Source organism: Halichoeres trimaculatus, unplaced genomic scaffold, assembly GCF_033239565.1.
Source record: "Halichoeres trimaculatus isolate MK-OKI-2021-1 unplaced genomic scaffold, fHalTri1.1 fHalTri1_scaffold_8, whole genome shotgun sequence".
Lineage (NCBI taxonomy): Eukaryota > Metazoa > Chordata > Actinopteri > Labriformes > Labridae > Halichoeres > Halichoeres trimaculatus.
In genome coordinates this window covers 26,582,744-26,603,470 of record NW_027437186.1, presented here as the reverse complement: position 1 = coordinate 26,603,470, position 20,727 = coordinate 26,582,744, and the positions used below count along the sequence as shown (strand labels likewise).

The 20,727-nt window shown below is 40.7% G+C and overlaps 2 protein-coding genes across 7 annotated transcripts in view; both read left to right on the top strand.

Moving 5' to 3' along the window:
- Positions 1–5,647, top strand: part of ptk7b (protein tyrosine kinase 7b) — a 91,724-nt gene extending 86,077 nt beyond the window's left edge. For all 3 annotated transcript variants that reach the window (XM_074675478.1, XM_074675477.1, XM_074675475.1), the window contains 7 exons: positions 659–859; positions 1,537–1,698; positions 1,779–2,011; positions 2,106–2,186; positions 2,628–2,779; positions 2,868–3,046; positions 4,124–5,647. In XM_074675478.1, coding sequence (XP_074531579.1) covers positions 659–859; positions 1,537–1,698; positions 1,779–2,011; positions 2,106–2,186; positions 2,628–2,779; positions 2,868–3,046; positions 4,124–4,284 — 1,169 coding nt within the window. In that variant the 3' untranslated portion in view covers positions 4,285–5,647. The remainder of the gene's footprint in view (positions 1–658; positions 860–1,536; positions 1,699–1,778; positions 2,012–2,105; positions 2,187–2,627; positions 2,780–2,867; positions 3,047–4,123) is intronic.
- A 3,451-nt stretch (positions 5,648–9,098) lies between these two features.
- The window catches only part of LOC141795192 (serum response factor-like), a 36,028-nt gene continuing 24,399 nt past the window's right edge, over positions 9,099–20,727 (top strand). For 2 of the 4 annotated variants that reach the window (XM_074675993.1, XM_074675991.1), the window contains exons 1-2: positions 9,099–10,166; positions 18,651–18,917. In XM_074675993.1, the coding sequence (XP_074532094.1) occupies positions 9,522–10,166; positions 18,651–18,917 (912 nt within the window). In that variant the 5' untranslated portion in view covers positions 9,099–9,521. The remainder of the gene's footprint in view (positions 10,167–18,650; positions 18,918–20,727) is intronic. The other 2 variants (XM_074675992.1, XM_074675990.1) reach the window with 2 other exon arrangements.

The following is a 20,727-nucleotide window of genomic DNA, read 5'->3' as shown; positions in this document are numbered from 1 at the left end:
CTCAGGTGGGGCGTGAGGGATGAAGGCCTTCATTAAAGCTTCAACCCCACCTGTCGCCATCTCGACAGGTTAATAACCACGACCACGTCTCTGACGCCACGCCTGTCATGGCAGTGAGGGGTCTAATAAGAAGTCACACTCAGAGGAGCATTATATGCAGGCTGATGCTGGAAATTACCGACACACATGAAGCAGTGTCCCATATCTGCTCATTTTCTCTCAAAGAGGAGGAGGAGGGTGTTTCAGCATGTAGAAACTGACAGTCTTTTTGTGTAACTTTGAGTTCAAGCTTCAATCTCATCGACCAATAAAAGACAACATCTTCTTTCGTTATGTAATCCTGTAAGGCTGTAGAATTATTCAGAGATCATTGTTGGAATTACCTCTGAATGACTTGGTGTCCACCATCATCTTCAGTCAAAGCAGTCAGACTTCTAAAATTGAAGTCTGAATCTGCAGTTTGAAGTCGAAATTCTAAAAAACAAGGCTGAGTTCTCGGATTAGAATTGGGATTTTAAGATGAAAGTTGAAACTCTTAGCCTTGAGTTGGACTCTTGACCTTTGATTCAGAATTCTCAGATGAAAATTGGCATTCTGCGATTAAGATTTGGTGAAAAAGGTTTCCTGACTTGTCTCACCGCTGCTTGTTTCCCAACAGACAAACCCAATCACTCGTACGATGAAGATGGAGACAAAGCTCCATACAAGATGATCCAAACCATCGGCCTGTCCGTGGGCGCCGCTGTAGCCTACATCATTGTAGTACTGGGACTGATGTTCTACTGCAAGAAAAGACGCCACGCCAAGCGACAGCAGAAAGGACAGGATGGAGAGGAGCCTGAGATGGAGTGTCTGAACGGTAGATACACAGATACTTGTGTTAAAACTGGCTTTAGTAAAATCTTTGGAGTTTATAGTCTCAGGGCTGAAATGTCGGCACTGTTTCACAGTTAGCGTCCACCCAAAGCTCTAAATAAAAGCTACCATAAAAATCATCAACGAATCACCTTAAATGTACTAAATCCAAAGTTAGGAAACTGTTTTGGACACATGAGGAGGAGAAGTTTCATGTTTATGACCTTGAATGTAAAAAAAAAAGGGGATTTTACAAAGTAATGCCAAGTAAATGTAGACACAAACTTAAAATCTCATCTTGATTGGTGCTCTCACTGAAAATTGTTGAAAAGTTACTGAACATCTACTGCTATCTAGTGGACAGTTTTGCTACTGCATTTAACATGACAATCACCAGAAATTCACACCTTCACATTACAAAGCTGTATTTTTGTTCTTCTATACTAACTCTGAGCAGAATATGAGTAAAAAATATCAAAATGTAGAAAGAAAAACAGAAAGTAGAAAGAAAACAATGCTTAAAATAAGAAAGAGTCACATTAAATAACACTGTATTTGTGAAGCACTTTTCAAACTGAAAGCATAAATAAGTTCAAATCACAGCGATACATCAAAACAACTGCCTTTCTAAGCACTGAGACCCTGATCTTTGACCCTGTTTGACATGTCCTGTGTCCTCAGGGGGCGCTGTTCAACAAAATGGTCACACCACAGCTGAGATCCAGGAGGAGGTGGCGCTCACAAACATGGGAACCATTGCCACAACAGAGAAACGCCACAGCCACGTCAACAATGACAAACTGCACTTCCCCCGAACCAATCTGCAGACCATCACCACGCTGGGTACGAGGAGTTATCCCCATGTTTAATTACGTTCCTTTGAGGATTTCAGAGAGTAAGAGTCTGTTTGTGTGTGTGTTCAGGTAAAGGAGAGTTCGGTGAGGTGCTGCTCTGCAAAGCTAAAGGTCTGGAGGAGAGCGAGGACGAGACGGTGGTTCTGGTGAAGAGTCTTCAGTCCAGAGATGAGCAGCTGCAGCTCAACTTTCGACGCGAAGCTGAAATGTTCGCCAAGCTCAGCCACCCCAATGTGGTCCGTCTGCTGGGTCTGTGCAGGGAGGCAGAGCCCCATTACATGATACTGGAGTACTATGACCTGGTACACACACACACACTCACACACGTATGGCAGGCAGCAGTTTGAAATGTTGTTTATCGACGTAACCTTGTCTCATTTTGTTTCCTCTTTTCAGGGAGATCTGAAACAGTTCCTGAGAATCTCCAAAAGCAAAGATGACAAGATCAAATCTCAGCCAATCAGCACCAAGACCAAAGTAAGAGTTAAATGATGGACAGCTAAGAGGCTTAACAGTTTGTTGACAGGACTACACACACAGGCTGTGGGTCATCCATGCTTAGACTATGTCATCCTGGTCTTAGACTAAAACCAGACATTAAAAGGTTAAAAAAATAAAGGAACAAAATGTAGCAGGCGGGCAGGGTTTTCTTCCAGCCAGATGCCCCAGTTACCTGCTCAATCCACTCCTATCCTTTTCAAAATAAAGGTCTTAACACCCAAAAGTATGACTTAGAGAAACTAAGAAATTAAAACGTTTAAACTGAAATGAAAATAGATAGATCAGCTGAGAAGCGGGACCATTTTCTTATAAACTGCTGTCGCCCCCTGCTGGACATTAGAAAAAACACCTAGCTTTAAAGCTCTTTGGTGTTTTCTGCATCCTCTATTTTTTTACACACTTGCTCTTCTTCTGCAGGTTTCTATCTGTGCCCAGGTGGCTCATGGGATGGAGCACCTCTCCAATCACCGCTTTGTCCACAAAGACCTTGCTGCCAGAAACTGTCTGATCAATAGTCAGAGACGTGTGAAGGTGTCGACGCTCAGCCTCAGCAAGGACGTCTACAACAGGTCTGTCTTTGATGATGAGTCTACCTAAACCCCATGACGATGATGTCCACTGACTGACATTTCTTCTTCTTACTCTCTGGGTCCTCAGTGAGTACTACCACTACAGACAAGCGTGGATCCCGCTCCGCTGGCTCCCCTCAGAGTCAGTGTTTGAGGACGACTTCTCCACCAAGTCAGACGTGTGGGCCTTCGGAGTGTTGATGTGGGAGGTGTTCAGTCACGGGGAAATGCCGCATGACAAGCTGAACGATGACGAAGTGCTGGAAGGTCAGTATGATGCTGCAATGGCTTAATCTGAGTCCAGATTCAGAAATCAGGAGGGAAAGTTTGATGTTTGTGGTCCGAGCTGTGTTGACCAATCAGGTGTCTTCAGGAAAAACAGTTTGTATGGAGAGCAACAGAAGTAGTTCTAGAATACTAGAACATTCTAGACATAGATAATCAATATGGAAGGATCTTTTGAACTTCCGAACATGAAAACTACTGATGCAAATCATATAATTATTTTTAACAACTTTTCAAAACTGGATTAAAAATGATCTAAGACCGTTATTATGAAATATGAGTAAGGGAACAAAACATTTTGCAAATAGCAGAAGATCCATATAATGACAGATATGAAAAGGAAGATAAAAATTTTATGACCACCAACAGATAAAATGTTGAACCAATCCAAAAGATCAAAAATATGAAATCCTGCCTGAAATGAAATAAGTGTATTTGGGTATAGTAAGTAGGCATATTTTTCCACTCTTATCTTGATAATCTTTTACAGATCTTAATAAGAGTGTTGAAAAGAGTCTGAAAATACCCCTTTAAATTACTGTACATTAGGAGGCTAAAGGTTAATCAAAATTGCAAGTGATTAATTGAGGTTAATCTTGATCAATTGCTTATAATTGTGATTACTCATGATTATTCGCATTTACTTGTGATTAATCGTGATTAGCTGCTCAGTGGTGAAGTGCTTAGCGCTGCTGCCTCACAGCAAGAAGACCACGAGCTTGAATCCTGGTTCTGACCCTGAACAGGATAAATAGTAGAAGATGAATGAATGAATAATTGCAATTATTTGTGGTTTCACATGATTAAAGGCATTTAACTTTGATTACTTGTGTTTAATTGCATGATTGTCCATTGTGCGATTGATCATGATCTAAAAAAACAGAAAATATCTTGTCGACAGCCTCTGCACCAGGGTTTGTTGCCGTCTAACTTTATCTGTTGTCCTCTCCTGACAGTTTCAAAGCTATCTGCCTTCCCTCCTCACCACGCCATCCTCCAGTGAAAGATGTTCCTCTGTGTTCCTCCCTCATTCTAACCTTTCTCTCTCTGTCTCTCCAGCTCTGCAGACGGGGAAGCTGAAGCTGCCTCCTCCTGACGGCTGTCCGTCTAAGATCTATAAGCTGATGTGTCGCTGCTGGGCGCTCAGCCTGAAAGAGCGTCCGTCCTTCACCGACATCGTCCACGCGCTGGGAGAGCTGCCGTCTGACAGCAAAGTCTGAGGGTGACTGTGCCCCACCCCCTTCCCCAAATAAAGACTCGATGCTGGATTCTCACACATTTCAGGGAGGAGGGGAAAAAAAACACTTTTTTATGCATTTCAAACGAGACTTCTTTGCTCAATCAGAGGAAACAGACTCGCGTGTGTGTGTATGTATGTGTGCACGGAGAGCAAAAGCAGGAGTTTGCCTTAACCGCAGCATGGACGAGCCCAAACACACCCCACAGGAGTCCCCATCTGTGGTTCACTGTGACCCCGCCTGCTTCCCACACCCAACCCTGAGACATCTCTGATCCACGGAGCCTCCCGACCTCAGTGCCTCTACCTCTCCACAAACACACACATTCACACACTCAGATTGATTGATGAAAAAAAAAAATCACATTACAAGTCAAAGGATAAGAAAAACAGTTCAATTTTGAATCAGAGTGTTTTTTCTTGGTCTGATGTAAAGAAAATTAAGTGAGGTGAAGTTTGAGTTTTGATTTGGCCTTCTCAAGCTTAAAATGCAAACACACTGAAGTGAGTGTGTTTGTGTGTGTGTTTGTGTGTGTTTCACCGTGCTCCTGTGTTCAACAATAGTGGAGTTTTGTATGAAGGTTTACGCAGAGTCAGGAATCTCGCGGGAAAAATCGTCACTTAAACTACAGGAACATCTGAAAGATCAACTTTATCGCCAAGGAAACTCTGAGAATGGACGTGACTGTGCCACTTTGGGCTTTTTGTACGAGTGTGTTCTTATTTTAACTTTAAGGTGCTTATCGTCAGCACAGACGGGTAAATCAACCCGACATGTTACTTTATCATGTTACAGGGATGCAGCCTATCACTGTGTTTAACCTGCAGCATCATTTCTCCAGAGGTCCAATAACAGTTTCTCAACATGCTCAGTGTGAGCTGCAGAGTGACTGGTCCAAGCAGGCAGTGTGTACATAAAGTAGAAGCCATGCACTAACTAACTCCCTCTGTTACACATGTAGTTGGACATACAGGTGCCTGCCTCTTTAAAATGAAGGTCCTGTCTGTTGATCTGTTTCTTATCGCAAGGTACTTCTCTCACGGTCCAATCAGCAAGCGCTCAGGCTGCAAACTAGCTGAAGTTAAAGAGGTCAAAAAGAGTGACTGCTCCTTTAAGTGCCTGCTAAATGAAGGATTCTCTGTCCCGTCTCCCTCTTTTTTACATTATCTAATCCCAGTCAAAGGCCTTTGTGTATGAACCTGTTTTTATACCTTGTTTTTAGTGTTTGGTTTTATGATGCTAGGCGCTCACACCTAGTCGTGTTTTTTTTTAATCTGCTTCAGCAAATGTTCACAGTAATCCCAGATATTTACAGATGTATACATGCTGCTGTTAATAAAGGTTCACAGTGTTTTTATCCCGCCTGTTGTCATTCATGCTGCAAAAAGGGAAGCATCTACAGGAGCTTCAATGTTGAGCAGGCGATTTTGTCAGATGCACGCTCAGCTGACATCCAGAAAAATGTCTTATTTCACAATATTAAAAACAAAAATGATGTCTGGATTACTTTCAAGAGTGAAAAAGATGTACTTGCTTAGATTCTTGTCTTAGGGAATTATCTATTCGAAGAAACTAAACAAGTCCATCTTTTTTACTCTTTATAAGCAATACAGGCACTAATTTGTCTTTTAATATCTTGAAATAGAGACAGATGCAACCAGTGATGACATTTCAAAAAGCAAAGCTTGCCTGTAATTATAGATATAACATAGCTTTAATCAACCTAAGTCTTTAGATCTACAGCATAATGTCTACACTTTAATGTGTAATTCCTATATTTGCAATTATTTTTTTGTGACTAAGCTGACTAGAAATAAGGTTACTTCCTGTCCAGTCTCTAAGGGCCTGAGATCACACCAAGAGTTGGTCCTTCAGGCACCTTGGGTTTGAGTGAATGAAAAATGAACAGTAGAGGGTCAGCAGATGTAGCTAAGTGATGTCAGGTAACATCTAAATTGGTAAAGCACCGTCCAAAACAGTCTTTGCAGCCTTGTGCACCTGATCGTTTAAAGGTGATGTCATTTAAGACCTTTAGAGTTTAGGAGGATTTTTTTTTTTTTTAATTGCATGACGAACAGTCAAATTAGCTAACTTTGTCTGAGATAAATCAAATGACATGAAGTTAACATCTGATTTACACACAGCTTCAAACTTCCAGGCCACCAGATGAGTGTCTGTCCCAGTTTCTGCCTGCAGCTGCATTTCCACATACTCTAATGTTCAGTACCAATAATTAAGATGATGAAATGTTCTCTGAGGTTTCTCACCGACATCCAGCAAGTCTGTGCAAGTTGATTTTCAGGCTGTGTGTGTAAACAACAGCTGCATAGTGCTCTTTCATACAGGTCAAAAGAAGGTGATACATCACTCAGAAACAAAGAACTTATTGAATCTAAAGCTTGTAATCACCATAAAGCTGCAGCTACTTAAAGAAGTGCATTTTTGTATTTGTAAACAGTGAAAGAAAAAAATACAACCTGAGCAGAAAGACATCATTAACTGTTCAAACTATAACTGTTAAAGTCGAAAACAAATACCATCCTGAGAATATCATCCTTAGTCGTTTTAGTAATGCATTTAAAAGTAGTTGAAGCACGTTTAGACAGTCTTCCTTTCTGCATGTTCCATCACCAACCTCCAGAGGGCAGTAGAGTTGTATCTTCTCAGCCCTAATGTTGAAGAACTTGTCCTCATAGCATTGTAAGATCTCAGTTTGTGAATTTAGACTTTTATAGATACAGAACAAAATTCCTTCATGAGTTCTTATTCTTTTTAACATCACATTTCATTCAAGGTCACAGGAGGCCACATAAGTTTAGCAAGAGACAAAAAGCGTGGTTGAAACTACTCTCCCTCTAAATCTCCCTTTAGTAAAGATAAGATAACACTTAATTGAGCTGATTCATTAGAACAAAAATCCCCCTGCAGCATCCTGCCAAAAAACCTTAGATGAGGATGACTTCACAAACACTCTGTTTTAACCTGTCTGCAGCACCAGCTGGACAGGGTTAGCTGCACCAGCTCAAACACTCAGGTAAACAAAATGTTCAGAGTGCTAAACTGAAGCTGCGCTTTTCTACAGCAGTAGGATGTTAAACTGAGTAATTTTTGCAATGATTTCTATCTCATGTTCACTCACACTTTGACTGCCTTTATCAATGTCACTAACAAAATGCACTCTCATCATATGATGAAAGTTTGCAATGTCCCCATAATAAATGATGCATCTTACAAAAAAGCTACATACTGCAAAAAGTCACAACACATCTGTTCATCAAAATGTTTGGTAAAGGTTAAAATCAATTTTGTAAAGAATTTTTTAGACTCTTTCAGGATGTTTTTGGTTGGATTATTGTTGAGAAAAGTGTATACACATCTCCTTCCCCCTAAAGAGACTTCACATTAGAACCTCTTGGGGGCATTAATACAACTATAAAACGAATGATTCATCACACAAACTTTATAAACAACTGCTCCTGACTTCATTTGGGTTTTTGTGTTATTTTCACTGTTCCTCAGATGCAAACCAACTTTGAGGCAATATTTGAACGCATATTTGTCTGTAGAATGCAAGAAATTTCATTACTGCGCTTTACTTGCATTGGATTACTTGACCTCTTTGTGCGGCTTGGACCCATCAGATGTTAAGTCAGCAGAAGTATTTGGAGTCATCTTGCTGCAAAACTGAAATCTAAACAAATGTTTTTGTCTTGTTTTTAAGGGAAAAGTGTTCTATTGGATGTAATGTGAGCGACATTCACCTGGAAGTCCAGTAAAATGTCTTGTTTCAAGACCCTAGAAGACAAAGGTGACACTTGAATTGCTTACAGAGTAAATGGAGATGAAAAAAACAAAAATTTAAAAGGAAAATGAAACACATGCATGTTTTTCATTCTTATCACCAATCAAGGCATCATTTTTGCCTAGAACATCTTGAAATCAGCTAAATGTGGCTCATATGAAGTCTAATAGACCATTTTTACTAACTTTTTTACAAAAACTAGACATAAACACTTGATACATTTTGACTTTTTCTGTGTTGGCACTGACTTTTTGAATTAACTTTTGTGCGGAGGTCAAGTCCATTATAATCCAACACATGCCTTGTGCAAAATAATTCCATAATTTGGGTTTATGGACCAATATGTGTTTCACCTACTCCAGGTATTGCTACCAAGTGGATCTAAAGCAGGGGTTTGGTGAAACACCCCCAGTAAATTCAGTCAGCAACAACTGCTTATAGAGTTTGTATAATATGTTAGTTGTCTTTAAAGTGTATTGTCACTAAGAGTCTATAAGCTGATATATTTACAGGGAAAGATGTGAGTTTACAATGTAAAAAACATTCATAGACCACAAAAACCTTTAAAGAGTCTAAAATAAACTTTTTAGTGCAGAAAATCCAGTTTTAATTAAACAATGGTTTCTTTGATAGAATAAAGATGAATTGTTTCAGTTAAAACAGTTCAATGGAAATATTCTGTGACATTACACTCTTGGTTGAATTCAGTTTTTCTCCCTGAGGGGAATAAAAAGATGATGTTTTGTTATTTCGGTGCCTCAGCCTGTTTAGTGTGACGTCGACAGCGGCGCAACCATTTTGGTATTTATTCCAATGAGCCCGCCTCACCGACCAATCACGGCACAGCTCAGATAATCCACAGCCAATCAATAGGCGTCGCTGTGACTCACCAAATAAGGAGAGACAGCACCAAATAAGGAAACATTGTATCTCTTTATAAGGAGGAAAGTAGTCCTTGTGTGTAATATCCTTCCTCTGGCTCAAACTCGGATCTTTTAAGAGAGATTTTAACGCGTCACAGAGCTCTGAGGAGGTGAGTTCAGAGTCAAGGTTTCAATATTGATGCGTTCAAAGCTGTCAAGTGAAGAGAGAGTGTGTTGTTTACAGCGGACAAAGCGGACTACCTGACTGGGCGGAGGGATCATGGAGGCGCTCTTCGCGTTTTCCTTTTTGAGAAAGTGCTCGGAGTTTTGGAAATAGAGGAGGAGGGTGAGCAAACTGAGCGGGGTTGAAGGGTCTCTGGGGCAGCATCACTTTCCAAACTTTGTCTCGGTGATTTCCTGCAGTCTCCGAACCATCGACCGGCCCGGTTTGTTTACATTTCCTCACACAGGCGCATGCGTTTTATTGGCGTCTCACGACACGGCGCGCTCCAGCTGGTTCGGCTGGTGTTCACTGACTCGGTCCAGTAAATAGAATGTTACCGAGCCGGGTCGGATCGGCAGCATCAGGAAACGGGGCCGCTTCAGGCAGAGGAACTACAGGACACGGGTCGGGGGGTGTTGGCACCGGGATCCGTCCGGTGTTGGTGAGAGCAGGGCAGGTGGTGCTCGCGCAAGGGTACAGCGCTGCGGGGCGGCAGGGGGACAGAGACTCTATCGGGATGCTGGGGGCGAACGGACCAGGTGGGCCGAGAGGTGTTAGACCAGGAAACGGCACCGGGGTGACCCCGCTGCAGAGCGCTGTGCAGGGGGGCATGGTGGCGCTGAATGCGGGGGTCGTGTTGCCGGACGGAGCCCGCTTCGACCCGGACAGAGAGAACGCTCCGCTCTGCAGCGGCTCCGACAACGACTCGGACTCAGGAGACGAGGACGACCCAGTGGGTTCACTCGGGGACAGCAGGAGAGGGGTGAAACGAGAGAGAGGGGAGATGGAGGCGGCGGTGTCTGGGCAGGACGTGGGGGTTCCTCCCGGAGGCTACGGCATGGTTCCCGGAGGGGTCGCCGGGGCGAAGCCGGGGAAGAAGACACGTGGACGCGTCAAGATTAAGATGGAATTTATTGACAACAAGTTGAGACGTTACACCACCTTCAGTAAGAGGAAGACGGGGATTATGAAAAAGGTAAGTCAGGTGCTCGTGTTTGGATGTTCTCCAACTTAGAAACACTTGATCAGAGAGGCTGAGGCCCTCTGGAGCTGTGCGTAAGAGGGGCACCTTCATCACCTGTTTGATGCAGTCAGGGGGAAGAGCTGCTTCTTTTATCTAAATCACAAGTATAACTCGGCATTCAAGCATGTTCTGATATTTTATACACATTAAAAGGAGCCATGAGCAGCTGTGGCACAAACTGACTCAGTGATGTGAGGAAGTCAGAACATTCATGATGGCAATGAGCTTTAAATAGACCTGAGCAAATGACAATTCTATTTATGACCATGCCCACCACCCCCAATCATCACACACACACACACACACACACACACACACACACACACACACACACACACACACACACACACACACACACACACACACACAGGTTCCAGATAAACTGACACACTCATTCCAGTACGTGTTGTAGGTCCTCCCATGTGCTCAGCCTGTTCCTCTGTCACTGAGCAGCAGGACTTTGCTTGCAGGCTGCAGCCATGTGTTGGTGAGCAGCAGAGCCTGGAGGTGCCAACAGCTGACTAAACCTCAGGAGGACACATCAGAGGACAGTCAGAGAGCATTCACTCAGACAGAGGAGCTGCAACACATCCATCTTCTTTCCTCCTGGTCAGCCAATAAAATTGTAGTCTTTCAAACCCAAAGGTCTTTACCCAACAGACAAAAACCCAAAGAATCTTTGTTTTTTATGAGTCATGACAAAGAAAAGCAGCAAATCCTTCAACCTGAGCTGCAGATTGAACTGGATTTGTACTGTAACCCTGAAATGAGTATGCACAATAGACAACTCTCTATCAGTAGCCTTCAGCTCCCCTCAGTGACCGCTGCTTTACTCCTGATCTCCACACCAACTGATCGCTGACTTTAAGGTACATACCTGATGCATTGGTGAGTGTTTGGGGCTGACTGTTTGACTTTTTCATGAAACATCATGCACTTTGCATGAGCCTGCAGATCTGAAAAATCCCCAGCAAGAAAGAACATATTTAGCAAAACCAGCAAGTAAATAAAACAAGCATGAACATGAAGTTAATCACTTTAATGACTTTAAACTCAAGTGAAACAAACTCCATGCAGTGTGGCAGCATGACTCTCATGCATGCTTCATTAATGTTAAACTGTTGCACATCAATTCATCATAGCAGTAATGTTCAGCAATGTTATCAGGTCATGCAGAATTTTCTTGTATCCTTCAATGGTTTGACTGATTTCCGCCTAGAAAGATGCTTTAAAGGGATGTTTTACTGTTAAGTGTGATTGTATGAGTATCATGTTTCATGGATTGTATGGTCAAGTATTAGTGATCTTCAATAAGAGACTGCTGGAGGAAGAAGCAGGCTACTTTTCCCTATAGACGAGGTTAGGTCTGATGTGTAGTTTTTTTAATTTAAAGAGACTCTTTGACCCAAACACATCTCGGTTTCAGCATTTTTTTCAGTTCTGCAGACCTAAAAGAGATGAAAATGCAACCAGACTCATAAATAATGGTTCTACCGGAGGATGATGTGATGTTTTTAGTTGACACCTTGAAAGTTTACAGATACAAAGGTAACACATTGTCTCCAAGGAGAAAACAGAGAAACTTCTCTGTTAACCAACCAGTTACTGAAATCCATGGTGTTTGTGTTTCTGAATTTGGACATTTTAGGTCTCAGTTTGGCAACTTGTCCATTCAGTTTTTCAGTGGACTCTGGTTGGTGAGCATCACAGATTGCAGCTGTTTGTAAACTGATGATTTATTTAAATACCCAAAAGTTCAGAAGATCTGATGGTACCAAGTCCCTGGTGTCCTCTTGGTTCTTGTGCATTGGTTCTCAGTTTACACACCTGCAACCATCAGGTGACTCAGGAGTTCTCCTTCTCTCCAGAATTTTCTCTATGTCTTTCTGTGCATTGAGTTTCCTTTTCTGCAGTAAACTTTGGTTCATACAGGTGTCCACATGACATCTCGTGGACATATTTAGAGTCCTGAAAATATTTGGAAACTTGTGTCCTGAGAACTTTCAGAAATTTAGGTCCTGTCATGACATTTTTGAATAACCACAGGATGGCGTAACCTTAAAAAATTTCCAAATTTGTAATTGCTGTTAATGTTTGGGTTATTATAATCCTGGCAATATCTGTAGCTGTTATTCTAGAAATATCTGCATTGAAAAATGAGAAACTTTCTGGATATCACCAGGACAGTGCAACTTTCAACATTCACAAGCTGTTTTTCTAACAGTTCCTGAAAATTTCTGAAAGTGCCTTAGACAGCAAGATTCATTAAAGCTGCTACTCTGGAAGTTTCTTGGAAATTACTGGAAAATTTGTGGAAAAAAAATCCAGTGTGCTGTAGATGGAAAGAGCATGTTCACAAATGGTGCAAAGACAAAAATTGCATCCTGGTTGTGAAGAAAAGTGCCTTAGACCACTTTAGTGTTGATAAGTGTTTGGGTCAGAGTCTATAGATGAGTTCATGTACATGTCAGACTCGACCCTGTCTGTAGTGCACCGTAGCCTAGCTTGCGAACTGTTTCTCATCATAGGAGCTAAGTTGCCCAGCATCATTTGTTGCTAATACAACTACTAGAGACATGTTACTCATACAACACCACTTCAAAGAAAAGCAGTGAACTATCTCTTTAAAAATATAACATGTTGGGGTGATTCTGTCAGCTGGACCACAGTATCCTGACCTGAGATAAACACTTCTTTGCTGCACTTTATGGAACTGCAGGAGTTTTAACATGTCCTTGTGTTACTTTGAAGCGCCCGCTCTCTGTACTCTGCAGTGTTTTGCTTGTGTGTGTGTGTGTGTGTGTGTGTGTGTGTGTGTGTGTGTGTGTGTGTGTGTGTGTGTGTGTGTGTGTGTGTGTGTGTGTGTGTGTGTGTGTGTGTGTGTGTGTGTGTGTTGCAGACTGTTGTCGTGGAAACTGAGGTGTCTTTATGTAGGTTCTTGGCAACACAAACACGATTTGACAAAGTGTGCTGATGGAGATTTTTTGAAATTGTTGCCCACGCTGTGTCAGCCATCACAAACTGACAGGTGGGTGGAGTGGGAGGATTTATAGTAGACTGGTCTCAAACTGGTTTCATTTTGAAGCATGTGGTGAGTGAAGAAGAGGCCTGTTTATTCTCCACACAGTTACTCTCTATCTTCTTCTCTTATAATCTCATCATGCTTTGATGAAATCTCTGTGTACATAACAATATATAACCTAAACAGGCAGAACTGCACTTAAATAGGAGAGGTGGCAGGTTTCAGTCGGTGGAGAAGTATCGACCAATCAGATCTAAGCACAGAGTTTTAGAATCCTAAGATCAAAGAAAGATTTCTTTCCCCTGGTCTCAGGATTCAAAGGATAAATGAGCATTCTATAAAAACAGTCAGAACTCAAATCTCTGAGATTCTTATCCTTTTTTTCTTCCTCAGTCCAACAAACATCTTTAAAGTTTAAAAAAGTTTAAATTTAAAGTTTGACTTTTGACTAATCTGCATCATGATGTTTTTTCAGCAAACTGGAGAGACTGTAATCATAAGATAATCAGTTTATGTTTTAGCTTATACCCCAGGAGGACAGAGAGAAGCCTCTGTGAAACTTACTGTATATTAGACTCAGGGCGCGGTCACACTGGCCAAACCATGCCGTACTTGAGCAGGATTGACCCCAGCAGAGCTGTTCCCTTGCTGGCCAGTACCGCCCGTGGTCACACCTTGGGGTGGGTACTGAATCAGGTACTTTTATGGGTACCAACCCAATTATGTCTGACATACTGAGTACTGATTCGCTTAAAATCAAACGGTACCATGTTTCAATTCCTAAACGTGTCATTGAGACTATGAGGGAATGGAAGAGCAGGCGATTTTCCATGCTGAACATAAAAACAGCATTGCAACTTACAAACTATATATTGAGAAAATAAAATTTTAAATTCATAAACTTTGATGTATTTTTATAAAACAAATTACTATTTCATATTTAATAAACACACGCATACTATAAGTACAAACTGCTCCTAGAAGCAGACATGACAAGGTGTCATCCAAAGTATGTTTGTTGACGAGCAAATAGCTACTGTCACCATGATTGTGTTATACTGTTAGAACTTCCCTTTTCCCTCAAAAGCTATAACATTTTGTCTCATTCAGTTGTGAAATACTGAAAATGACTTGAACCTTAAAAAAAAAAGAACTGATAAAATTAGAGTTTTCTTTCCAAAAACAAAAACCCATTTTTTCAGCTTAAGTTAAAAATACTTAACATTTTAACTGCTCTACACTGTAGCTTTAAAAAAACACTATAGCTTTAAATACTGCACAGTGTAGCTTTGAAAACATTGCGCACTGTGGCTTTGAATGAATACTATGCAATGTGGCTTTAAACACTACACTCTGGTGCTTTAAATATTATACTCTTTAATTCTGTACACCTCAGCTTTTAATGCAGTACACTTAAGCTTAAAATACTTAACACTTTAAATGATAGATATAAAGCTAGAAATGCTTCACAATGTAGCTCAAAATACTACACATCTCTTCCTCACAAACAAAGCATATTGCATGTCAGACAATGTGTACTGTACAGTCAATAAAGTAACTAGAACCAGGAAATTGGTATTGCATAAGTAGAAAAATGTCAAAAACTATTCTTAACGTGATGGCAGCACACAGTTAAGTAGAGGAATTGGAGAGTGAGGTTTTGACTTGTCATAGCAGGAACACACAGGTGTTACATCACATCTTGCACACACACACTGCTTTCTATGTAGGTGCAGAAGTGAGCCTTGAAAACGAGCCAAAAAGCACAAAGCAGGCCTCATAACGTCTCTCCTGAAGTTTAACCAACCACCTGTGCAGCATGAGACCACAGGAGCTGCTGTATCTATCGTTGAACTCTAAACCACATGTGTTCCTATTTGTTTCTGAGTATATCTTCTTTGTCTGATGTTCGAGCTCAGGGAGGATGTTTTCTCTGACAGAGGAACCAATTAGAGCCTGAACTGACCCCGCCATCATGAATATTTATGAGACAATCAGCGAGCAGAGAAACTTATTAAAGCTTTGTGTGGTTCTATTTGGTGCTGCCACCTAGCACACTTAAGTTGACTGATTAGTCCGGCTCTACCTTTGGACGTGGGCCAGACAGGCCGTGGTGAGGGAGACTGTGTGCAGCTGCTGCAGAGCGGAGGAAAGGTGAAAGAGCTTCATCACGTTCTATTGTGATGCTGCATTAACAGTTGTAACTAAGTAGCTTCTGTGTTGTTGAAGCCAGAAGTGACTGTATTTGGATGAATGTACTTTGACATTACACGTAGGCACACAGAAGGGCAGGAGCCAAGACTTGATTATTTTGATGAGAATTATCCGGAGTAAAACTCTGTCACGGGACAGTTGGAAGTCCTGGCTGTTGAGGAGCGTTGATTTATTCGCTGATGATATGGTGGTTATCCTGTCTCTGTAGAATTAGATTAATTTAGTGGTGCTAGTAAGCTAGAGTTGTTTGATCAGTCTATAGAAGCCAGGAGAGGTAAAGGAACATAGATGAATAGCTAACGGATCTCTAATTATATTTAATGCTTAAAATGGACTTTCAGAAGCAGCTACTTTATGAGTCCTGAAAAGAAATATATGAACTCCAACTAAATAAACAGTCTAAAAGTGCCAAAACAAAACAATTTAGAACAGTCAAAATGAATGATCAAGCGTGGCTAAATGCGGGATCCCAGAGTCTGCAGGAAACCAGTATCTTTGGCTAACATTAGCAGAGTTAGCACTGCACCAGTATGACACCAGAGAGTCCCCAGTAATATTTCTGTGACATCATTGATTGGTGAATGCCTTTACAAGAGCATCATGAACTAACACCAACCAATCAGAATGTTTTGCTCCATTCTTTGGTCTTTGGAGGAACATTCTAGAATGTTAGCTTCCAGAACGCTGAGTTTCTGAGTGCTTTAAAGGCTCTTAAAGAGACAGTATCAGAAATATAGACAACTAGCTGGTGACAGACTCTGGTGGAAACTTGGGGAACTGCCTTTAGCTCAGTTTGGGAGGTTCCTTCCTGGGTGCATTTTTCATCTCAGACACTTTTAACACATGAACAAGTACTGAGTATCAGTAACCTGTGTTCTCTGTCGTCAGGTTATTGCTCTTTAAGCTTTTTATCTCTGAGCCTGAGCAGATACCGAGCGTCACTCGGATCTTCTCATAATGAACACAGTATTAGAGTATGAATGCGGGTTTTTGTAACCGTTCAATAAACCTTCAAAATTTGAATGTGATTTGTCTCCTCCCCGCTCTGTACTGCTCTTTAGTTCACAGTGACACATTACCTCTCAATTTTATCTTTGTGTGTGTGTGAGCGTGTGCATGTGCTCACCAAGGTGACGCTGATGGCTCTGAGCCTTCGCAGCAACACAAGCATCATCCACAGAACTTATGACTCATTGAGATGAAAAGGTTTTCTCAGAGGGTCACAGTGAGTGCAGCCTCACAGTGTGTGCAAGTCTGTGTGTGTGTGTGTGTTGAATCTTATTGTCTTCTTTTCATTCTAGTGTTTGAATGTGTGTGTGTCTGCTGTACAATAAATGACACGGCGGCACAGTGTGATGGTGGCCTCATGTTTCACAGCCTTCTCTCTCTGCACGTAGAAAAACTCTGTCCTTCGTCAGGACCAGATCAACACACAAAGACCCGCCTCCCCCATTGCTATCAGCCACTGCTATATCACTGAGTCTATTCTGGGAACTCTATCTTTGGTTACTTTAGCTTCATGGGGGCTATACGTCAGAGTTCACAGCATATTTAGGGGGTATTCTTATGTTTTCTAAACCAGTCCATGTTGTTCCTTTCCTTTTTGTGGATTCCTGTTTGATCCTGTTCAGAAATGACATTTTATATTGCATTAAATTAATCTAAGTCCCAGTAAGTTGAACCAGTCCTCCTTGTCTTCAGTGAGCCCTTTAAAAAAATTATATATATATATATATATATATATATATATATATATATATATATATATATATATATATATATATATATACACATATATATATATACATATATACATATATATATATACATATATATATATATATATATATACATATATATATATATACATATATATAAAACATAAACCAGTATTCTGCCGCAGCTATCGTAGCTTAGCAAATGGATGACGGTTTCCTAAGAGAACTCTGATAATTGCATCGTCTATTGTACCTAAAAGCATAACATAGCGCTAGCTTGATGCTAAGGTATAGGGTAAACTGCATTGATATGCCTGCGGTTAGCATACATCGATACAACTTCAGTTTTTAAACAGAATTTCAACTTTCATCATGGAAACATATTACAATTACTCTTTGTAAACAACTCTGAAAACTCTTAACGCAAAATACTTGCAGATAGATGTTTCCACCAGGAAAATAGATGACAAGTTACTGTATGTTCATGGCTGACTTTAGCATATGGCTCAAAGAATTGCCGTAACCACTTTGAGACAGTAAATGTCCTGTTTCAGTCAATAACATATTCAAAAAGTACATTTTCACATGATGTGCAATTTTTACTTATTTTTATTTATTCATGTCCAGAGATATCTAGATCCATTGATCAGTTTCATTTTTATTTACCCGTAAAATTCATAAAATGTTGACAAAAAACTGTAAAGACTACTTCTTGTACATAAAAATTTGCATTTGCATGAATTGATAAGAAAAACAATGAAGAATCAGACCAATAAGCAGAATTGATAAGGGCATTGGTATCAATAAAACCTTATCAAAACCCATCCCCATGAAATTTCTGGATATTTTTAGTATTGTTTAACCCGAAGAATTCTAGAGTTGTTATTTTGAAAATATTAAAGATGTTTCTAGAAATATCTGCTCTGGAAATTTGAAAATTGCTGGAAAACATCGGGACATTATGATCCTAAAAATTTCTCAAGCTGTTACTCTGGCATTTTGGAAAACTTAATAGAAATTTTCTGAACAGTAGAATGCTGGGAATTCCCAAAGTTGTTGTGTGGGAAAATTACTGAAAAATTTCTGTCCTAATTTTTGAGGATATTTCCACATTTCAAAAGCAGTTATCTTGTTTTTTTTTGTAAAATGTAAAGAAATTTTGACCTAGTTTGACCCTGAGAATTTCAAAAGCTGTTATTCTGTAATTAAAGGACATTTCTGTCTGGAGATTTCAAGGAATTTTCAGAACAGAATTTTTAGGAAATTCTCAGGACACAAATATACTGGAGTAAATGTACTGGAGTAGGACAGTCTAACACTGAGAAGTTCCAAAGCAGTACATCAAACATCCTTTTTAGCACAAAGTTTCTCCTCTTGAATGAGGGAGAGTCTCAGGCATACACAGACCACTGTAGGAGTAGGCTTTTGTTGAAGCCCGTCTTGACTCTTCTTTTGTCTTGACCCTCCTTTGTCTTTCTCCAGGCATACGAACTCTCCACACTGACGGGTACTCAGGTTCTACTCCTCGTGGCGAGTGAAACTGGCCATGTCTACACTTTTGCCACCAGAAAACTCCAGCCCATGATAACGAGTGAAACGGGGAAAGCTCTGATCCAAACATGCCTCAACTCACCCGATTCGCCCCCACGCTCGGACCCCTCCATGGACCAGCGCATGAGTGCCACTGGCTTCGAGGAGACGGACCTCACCTACCAGGTGTCTGAGTCTGAGAGCATGGGGGACACTAAGGTGAGCATCAGACACCGTTCCTTGAAGGGGTCCAGACAAAACCCAGATTACACACAGATTATGCTGCGGCTCGATGATCTCATCTCTGTTCCTGTCCCTACAGCTCATTGAATCATTCTCAGCTTTAAGTGTCTCTGACTCACCAATGGTCTCATTTCTAACAGAGACATGAGAAGCAGTTAAATTTATGAAAAAAGGAAAGCTAGTCAGATGTCACAGAGACGGTGACATGATTAGAAAAGTGCACATGATCTTCTCTCATGTAGATGTGTAGATATTTACATGCATAGAAAGCTTTCATTCTCTTTTAATGCATCCAAGGAAGAGTAAAGTGCCTGTTTCTTTCAAATGAAGGATGTTCACAGAATAGATGAAGGAGGAGGCATCTCAAATCTCACATTTTTACTAATCTTGCTTCATTCTCAGGATAATGACTTTTCCCAAGAATTCTAAAATTAGAGTCAAAATTAATATTTTCCTGAAGAATAATAACATCTCAGAATTCTTTGGGAAACAGAATTCTAACTCTTTTCTACAGTATCCTGTCTTTCTCTCACCCTTGTTTGAGTGTTTTATCAAAAATCCTAACTTATCTGAAGATTCCAACTTTAATAACAAAATTCAGACTTTTTTTTTTCTAAAATGTTCAGACTTTTTTTACCCAGTGTCTGAGTAAAGTCTGACCCTGATTTTGAAATTTCAACTTATTTTTTTTTAAACGTACAAGTTTGGCTTGAATCTAAGACTTTTAACTTTTTAATGAGACTTTTGAGTTTTTATACAAATGCCTTTTTTTCCTCAGATTTTTAACTTTATCAGAATACACAAAGTTACAAAGTTTTTTTTTAATTCTGACTTCTGAGTTCAAAATTAAAGTTCTGACTTTGATTTCATATTCATTATTATTATTCATATTATCATGTAAAAAAAAGGTTCGGGCCCTACTTCTGTTCCTTATACTTGTGTTGAAATGTTGAGGTGAAAGTTGTCTGTATTTGTGCCGTGTTACTCCTTGTCTCTGGTCAACCATAAATATTTCAGGAAATCTCTCCAAAAAAGGCCAGAGAAGCACAGAAGGAGAGCAAAAGATCCAATCCACAGGCAGTTGTGAAAAATAATCTCTCCTCCTGTAAACACAGCGTTGAACTTTCGCCTGCTGTATGCGAGCCCTCTGCTCTGAGCTCCGGGTCGTTTTTTAATTAAAGCTAAAAGTCTGCATAGTCCTTCAAAGGGCTCTGGACAGAGGAGAATTACCTCTCTGACCTCTGTGAGCAGATAAATCACAGCAGGTCTGGGCTGTGTTAGCTCAGAAACATGCAGACGCTATATGAAGGTATTTATCTTTGATTTTAGCTCGGATGAAACAGTGAGTAAGTTAAGCACCGCGTACATCTCTGGGAATCTGGAAAAGGCACGCACCATTTCCAACTTCTGATCCTTTAAAGATTTATGCTAGTGGAAGCAGGTCAGATATTTTCAGGGTTAATTTGTTATAATTTGTCTGAGTGACTCTGTCGTGACCCTGAAGGTGGATGTTTCTTGCCGTTTTGCTGTAAATGTTCTTAAACTTCTGCTATTTGACATTTTGAAGTGAAGCCATAAATTCAGCGTCAGACACGCTCCGCTGTCCTCACCTCTCCGGAGATCACGTGCTGGGAGTCGAGACGCCGTCCTCTGTTGACGCGTCTGTTTGTGTTTGTGTGTGTGTGTTTTATTAAAGCACACACCAAAGGAACATTGAGATGGAGATGGACGGACAGACGGACCTCTACGTGTCGAGCCACTCTTCATGCCCACTCGGCTCATTGAT